At 38.3% G+C, this 7,897-nt stretch overlaps 1 protein-coding gene across 2 annotated transcripts in view; it reads left to right on the forward strand.

The window, feature by feature from the left end:
- The first annotated feature begins 2,950 nt into the window (after window positions 1-2,950).
- LOC106881027 (mucin-5AC) overlaps window positions 2,951-7,897 on the forward strand; it is a 24,689-nt gene continuing 19,742 nt past the window's right edge. For both annotated transcript variants that reach the window (XR_008265330.1, XM_014931213.2), the window contains exons 1-3: window positions 2,951-3,240; window positions 6,119-6,224; window positions 6,796-6,932. Coding sequence is in view for 1 of the 2 variants with exons in the window: in XM_014931213.2 (XP_014786699.1) it covers window positions 3,007-3,240; window positions 6,119-6,224; window positions 6,796-6,932 (477 nt within the window). In the remaining variant the exon portion in view is untranslated. The remainder of the gene's footprint in view (window positions 3,241-6,118; window positions 6,225-6,795; window positions 6,933-7,897) is intronic.

The raw sequence follows: 7,897 nt of genomic DNA on the forward strand, positions 1-7,897 counted from the left end.
ACACACAAACACACACACACATGTATATATATATACGTATACATATATCCATTAATGCACATATAATATATAATTTATATGTGTGAATGCGTGTGAGTGTGTGTATGTATCTACTTGTATATATATGTATTTGTGTACGTACGCATATATACATATATACACGCATACACATTTATATTCATAATTTGTGTATATATATATGTATATATATATATACAGATATATAAAATATAATACATATATATTTAGGTGTATATATATATATATATATGTATATTATTTAATAAATTTGTCTAATCTTATTTGACAAGAAATAGCTATCTATTAAAAATTAATTAGACTAATGAATTTTTCTCATTCACTTGGAAATTGAAAAACTGTTTCTGTTCTTGTTTTCTTTGTTCTTCTTGCTCTTACAGCTGTGTTTTGGGGTTTTTTATTTATTTTTTTTTTTTGCTTTCCTTTTTTATTTCTTTATTTCTTTTGTTGGTTTTTCTGGTTGTTGCATTTGCTGATAGTGCTGCTGCTGTTAATGTCATTCGTGCTCTGCTGCTGCTGCTGATGTTGTTGTTGTTGTTTTTGTTGTTGTTAGAGCTGGGAGAAACGTTAGCATGTTGGACGAAATGCTTCGCGGTATTTCGCACGTCGCTACGTTCTGAGTTCAAATTCCGCCGAGGTCGATTTTGCCCTTCATCCTTTCGGGGTCGATACATTAAGTACCAGTTACGCACTGGGGTCGATATAATCGATTTACCCCTCCCTCAAATTCCAGGCCTTGTGCCTATAGTAGAAAGTAGTAGTAGTAGTAGTAGTAACAGCAGCAACAGCAGCACCGGTAGTAGTAGTAGTAGTAGTAATAGTAGTAGTAGTAGTAGTAGTAGTAGTAGTAGTATGGGCGACGAGTTGGCAGAAACGTTAGCACGCCGGGCGAAATGCTTAGCGGTGTTTTCGTCTGCCGTTACGTTCTGAGTTCAAATTCCGCCGAAGTTGACTTTGCCTTTCAACCTCTCGGGGTTGATAAATTAAATACCAGTTACACACTGGGGTCAATATAATCGACTTGATCCGTTTGTCTGGCCTTGTTTGTCCCCTCTGTGTGTAGCCCCTTGTGGGCAGTAAAGAAATAAGAAACGTTACCGCGCCGGACAAAACACTCAGCTGTATTCCCGCTGTACGTTCTGAGTTCAAATGCCACCGGGGTCGACTTTGCCTTTCGTCCTTTCGAGATCGATAAAATTCTTGCGTAATTCTTGTTCCCTTGTCCATTTATCTAATTTTCGTATCACACTGTACTTGCCTAACACTTAATCTTGAAGCCTACGGACATTGAGGTCGAAGAGCAGGTTATTACTATTCTTTTCTGTTCTAGGCACAAGGCCCGAAATGTTTTTGTGGGGAGAGGTTAATCAATTAGATCGACCCCAGTACGCAACTGGTACTTAATTTATCAATACCGAATGGATGAAAGGCAAAGTCGACCTCGGCGGAATTTGAACTCAGAACGTAAAGAGAGACGAAATACTGCTTAGCATTTCGCCCCGCGTGCTAACGTTTCTTATTTCTTTATTGCCTACAAGGGGCTAAACAGAGGGGACAAACAAGGACAGACAAAGGGAATAAGCCAAATGGGTATGTCGCCACATATGAAATTCAACGAGACGTAATAGACACCTGAATCTTCAGTTAATTACTTTGATTCGAGGCATGCAGCAAAATGTATGGTGAGCAGAATATAATCTGATTGACCAACGCAATATTTTTCGCCACTTGTTAACATTATTATGCTGACTATCTGTCCGCAATGTTGCTATTTTATCTACGCTTGAGTTGTCTATGGCAAAATTGAGCCAAAACACCGGTGTCCAGTAGTCTGTTAACGTCCTTTGGAGTTTGTATTTTTTCATGTAAGATCTCTAAAGAAAGGTTGCTCTTTGAGACTGAATCTCGAAGCGAAAGTAGATCACTTTCGAGTGTACCGGAACGTTTTCTAAACAGATATAGATGCCATTATTTTATTCCTCCCTTCTCTTTACGTACTTACACTGAACTTGAACCAGCTTGACAAGCCTTAGCATACATCAACAAAATTTAGTTTGCTGATTACTGTGCAGTGATAGAGGTTTCTATTTAGCTCAAAGGACTGTGTCAGTGTTTATCACTGACAAAGAGAAATTAAACCGAAATACCGGTGCATACTAGTCCGCTGACATCATTTGCTGCGTTTTGTGTATCTACATAGAAATTCTTTGGGGAGAATTTGTCCTGCAAGACGGATATTCACTATTATGGTACACCCCACTGTGTATACTCACCGTCGCGACTCATTATTTTCATATCGTTACTTACTAAACGTTAAACAAAGTTTTCAAGCGCAAGCGTGGCTGCGTGGTTGAGAAGCTTACTTCCCAATCATGTGGTCTTAGGTTCAGTCCCACTGTACGTCATCTTGGGTAAGTGTCATCTATTATAGCCCTGGGCCGACCAAAGTTTTGTGAGTGAAATTGTTACGCGGAAATTGAAAAAAACGTCATATATAAATAGGTATGTGTGTGAGAGTGTTGTTATCTGTGTGTATCTTTGTGTTTGTGTTCAATTTATCCTACCGCCACCATTCAACAACTGGTATTGGTAAACTAGCAGTTCGCCAAAAACTGCAAGATGAAATAAATACTAGGCATGGTTGCAGTGAAGTAAAAGATAAGATTTTTTTTCCTTCGTATTTAATTGTAAAATAAAATGAAATTTCAGCGATTTTTTATTCTTAATGATGTACTCTTTAACTTGCCCGATTTGTTATATCATTTAATACATATTTCGTGTCAAACGTACACAGAAAAATGTACAGTGATTGTAGAACAAGTATATTATATTATGTGACTATATGTTGTGTGGTATTTGCATTGACTCTAATAAATAGCGTCATTTTCTGCCAAATGTTTTTTTCAGCTTGAAGGAGCCTTAGTTCTTCAGTTGACCGAAAATGCCGTCATAAGTTTCGACGATTACATGGATCAAAAGAAACCGAATAAAAATAAAAGGAATCCGTGGTTCCAAAGGTTCTGGCAAGAGGTCTTTAAATGTAAGCTGCCATCAGAAAAATACAACAGATCTCACCACTATAACTTCGGGAAAGTACGACTTTGTACCGGCAAAGAAGACGTCGCTAAATATGTCAATTCAGTGAAAACAGACGCTGAACATCTTAGCAACGCCATCATGGCTTTCGCACAGACATTACATGTAAGTAGTAACATGACTTTTCGCATTTTTTTAATCAAGTTTAGCGGAATCGTTGGAGCATTGGGAAAAATGTCTTGCCGTATTTGTTCCGGCCCTTTTTATTCTGTGTCCAAATCCTACCGAAATCAACATTCCTTCTCATCCTTTTGGAATGGTACAAGTCTAAGTAGCAGAGGCGATAGTATCATTTAACCCTACGCCCCAGAAATTTCAGGCCTTGTGCCTTTATATGAAGGAATTATTTCAAATGCTGTCGAGGTCTACTTCACCTTCCATCTTTTCGGGGTCGAGAAAATAAGTTCCAGTTGATCACTAGGGTCGATGTCATCGACAAGTGCCCTGTCCCCAAATTTGCATGCCTTGTACCTATATTATTATCATTATTATTATCGTTATCATCATCATATTATTATCATCATCATCATCATCATCATCATCATCATCATCATCATCATTATCATTATTATTATTATTATTATTATTATTATTATTATTATTATTAAGGCAGCGATCTTGTAGAATTGTTAGAAGGTCGGAAAGAATACTATGCAGTATGATTTCTGATTTTACATTGTGTTTAAATTCCACTCGTCGAGACGTTCTCTTTACCTTTCATCTCCTCAGGATCGATAAGACAAGTACCAGTTGATTGCTGTGGTTGAAACAATCCACTCATCCCCGCCCCTCACCGTCAAAATTGCTGGCCTTGTGCCAAAATTTGACAGCACCATTATTAAGGCAGCGAACAATCAGAATCGTTAGCTTGCTGGACAAAATACTTAGCGGTATTTATGTACCGGTTAATGTAACCGACCAACTCCAACCTCCCAAAACTGTTATCGTTGCACCAAAATGTATAACCATCATTGTTTGTTCCTTCTCGAGCCTGGTTCATAAGGGCCGGTTTCCCGGTTTCGTTGGCGCATAGGTTCCCCACCTGGACGGGACGCCGGTCCGTCCCAGGTGAGCTGCTAGATGCAAGTGGAAAGAGTGAGAGAAAGTTGTGGCAAAAGAGTCAGTAGAATTTCGCCATTATCTTCTGCCGGAGCCGCATTGAGATTACGTGTTTCGCTCATAAACACACACATCTCCCTGTCTGAGATTCGAACCTGCGATCTTTCGACTGCGAGGCCGCTGCGTTAATCACCAGGCCATGTGCCTCCACGTAACCATCATTACTACTTATTTATTTTTATATCGACAGTTTTTCATTTTCGTATCCCTCGCAGCTTCGATTAGTTAAATTCTTTTGTCTTATTACTTTTTAAATATTTTTCCTTTATTTTCTATTGTCAGATAATTCAATAATCCTTTAGAAATTTATCATATTTTTTAATACTATAGACAATTAAATACTCTCTCTTCTCCAACTCCTCTCATCTCTCCTTTTTTCCCCCTTTATCTTTCTCCTTCTTTTCTTTTCTTTTTCTATTCTTTTTCTCTCTATTCTATTTTGGAAAACAAAAGACTTGTTTCACGTCCTCTCCATTGCCGATAACAAAAAACTTTCAAGCAATTTTCACTAGTTTATTAAACTTTATCTACTTTATCCGTTTCTTTTACGATATAAAGAATAGTTTTCTCAGTACTTTGTTGTTTTGTACAGCTGCTGGGAGGACTTTCTAATAAATACGAGAGATAGATATTTCTTTGTCCTACATTTCCAAATTAATACAATCTTTTATTGAAGTTACAGGTTTTGTTTTAGGGAAAATTCTAGTTATATTGTTTGCAGCATTGTTTCTTTATATCTGAAATTTTTGGGTGGGAGGTGAAGATATGTTGTGAGTTTAGGCTGTAAAGCTGAACATTACAGTAGAGAAGCGTGTGTGTTAACGAGAGAACATTTCTAATCCAGTTGGTTGTCAACCAAGCTGTGCATAGCTCTTATTATAAGTGACAGGTGGAGCCTCTATATCCTCACTTGCCCTGCAAGAAAAAGCAGTTAAATCGCTTGAAAATCATATCTTACTGTATTGAAAAAAGAGAGAAAAAAAGACATGTATATCCAAGCTTCATGGGTTTTTGTTCTTTTTTTTAACCCGTGAGTTCATTGAAGTTTCATAAACAGTATTACACACACACACACTCACACACAAACGCACACATATACACACAAATACACGCACACAAATATACATATTTAAGACAGGCTCTGCAAGATTCAGAGGTCTTTCCCGTGTAGATCAAGGTTACTGAATTCTTCAAATAACATGTCGAAGGGCTTTGCATAATCTATGAAATCTATGAAGAGTCATTTTGCATCTCGACCGCCCGTTCCGTTATCGTTCTCAATGCAAAAATAGTATTCCTAGTACCAGCACTCTTTACAAAGCCCAAGGAAGCCTCTGTGTCCAATTGTTGTTGTTGTTGTTGGCACTCCGTCGCTTACGACGTCGAGGGTTCCAGTTGATCCGATCAACGGAACAGCCTGCTCGTGAAATTAACGTGCAAGTGGCTGAGCACTCCACAGACACGTTTACCCTTAACGTAGTTCTCGGGGATATTCAGCGTGACACAGTGTGACAAGGCTGACCCTTTGAATTACAGGCACAACAGAAACAGGAAGAAAGAGTGAGAGAAAGTTGTGGTGAAAGAGTACAGCAGGGTTCGCCACCATCCCCTGCCGGGGCCTCGTGGAGCTTTTAGGTGTTTTCGCTCAATAGACACTCACAACGCCCAGTCTGAGAATCGAAACCGCGATCCTACGACCGCGAGTCCGCTACCCTAACCACTGGGCCATTGCGCCTCCTGTGTCCAATTAAGAGGACAATAACTGTCATCAAATTTTATTTCAAATACTTTTTTAATGTTTGTGAACAATAAATTTTGCTTTGTTTTTTCATTCTTAAATCTTATTCTGTCCCCTTTGATGCAGAACATTCATTGGGACTATTGTAAAGGAGTTCCGGGAATATGTGATGCAATGAAACCATTATCTGGAGAAGTCTTGAGCAAATACCTGGAGAGTGTTCGGTTTAAAAGTAAGTACGATCGTAATCGAAGTAGTAATACCATTAAGAGTTAAACTTTTGTGCTAAATTTTCCAGAGAAAATTCTTAGATTATGAAAGAATTTTAAGAGTATAATGATGATAGTCAGCTTTGATAAAATTAGCATTTATTAGTCTAAATGTAAGACTAGGTATCTCCATCTCTAGAGGATATGTCATAATCACCAAATGGCAATTAAGACCGGGTCCGTATGAGAAAGGAAGATACTATCAAGAATCAAGAATTCTCCAAAATTCACGTGTTTCTTCCTCAATAGACCTCATCAACACGGCAGTTATCCAACCTTATCTCCCGTAGTCAAAGGACTTATATATATACAAAAAGAGTAGAATATATTTATGGTCTATATAATTTGCCTAATTTAAACAACTCCCGGAAACAACTCAGAGTGGTTGGTGCCATATATTTGAAGAACATAGATAAATACAGGTATACCAAATAGCATACAACATAAATTCTTGATTTATTAAAATCATCACCACCCTTAGATGATGTGTCGTGTTAAAGAAAATACTTGTACTTTCTTATATTTTATTTTCAGGTATGAGCGGGCAAGTGTTTGAATTTCATGCTGAGAGGGAACCAAAAGCGGAATATCGTTTAATGAACTTCCAAAAAATATCGCAAGGACAATACAAATGGATCAATCTGGGAAAATCAAGAACGAAATTTTCAAATGTAAGTAGAGTATACTTTTTTTGCTTAAGTCTTATTTATCACAGATTTAGTTTTGAATTTATTCTCCCCTTATGATAAATTTAAAAGATAAAGACCCTTCCCGGGTCATATAGACCGATAAGTGCCGGTTTCCTGGTTTCTGAGCTGTATATATTACACACCTGGACGGGGCGCCAGTCCGTCGCAAGATTACTCATTTTCGCAACGTTTTGCTGAACAACACAACGCGTCACTCGGTCCACGTCACATCTTAGAGATTTTACAATGTAAACAGAGCATTGAGCAGTAGACGTGGTGTCTCATTTTGATACTTGGCGCGAATCATCATGATGCAGCTAACTATTTTCGAATATTCAGTTAGCTTCCATCCTCCGTGTCAGTTATCTTTTTTGTTCAGCCACAACTTCAATCTTTATGCTCTCCAACGCTGTTGATTTGTTCACCAATACTTCAGCTGGTGCTGAAAAGGAAGAAGACAAGGAATTTGTCCACCTCTAACCCGAACACTCAGTACATATGTTATATAATTTGACATTCATATGTATTTATAATATATGTTTCTTCACATGTGTGTATAGGAGCAGGTGTGGCTGTGGGGTAAGAAGTTTGCTTCCCAACCACACGGTTCCGGGTTCAGTCTGGCAACTTGAGCTAGTGTCTTCGGGGCCCGTCCAACGCCATGTGAGTGTATTTGGTAGACAGAAGCTGAAAGAAGCCCGCCGTATATGTGTGTGTGTGTGTGTGTGTGTCTTTGTGTGTCTCTTTGTGGATGTGTTTTTCCCCAGTATCGCTTGACAACCGGTGCTGGTGTGTTTACGTTCCTGTAAATTAGAGGTTCGCCAAAGACACCAATAGAACAAGTACCACGTTTAAAGAAATAAATAAGTACTGGCATCGATTTGGCCGATTTAAAATTCAAAGTGGTGCTCCAGCATGGCCGCAGTCTAACGAGTAAAAGACATAAA

This window comes from Octopus bimaculoides, chromosome 12 (genome assembly GCF_001194135.2).
Source record: "Octopus bimaculoides isolate UCB-OBI-ISO-001 chromosome 12, ASM119413v2, whole genome shotgun sequence".
NCBI classification, from domain to species: domain Eukaryota; kingdom Metazoa; phylum Mollusca; class Cephalopoda; order Octopoda; family Octopodidae; genus Octopus; species Octopus bimaculoides.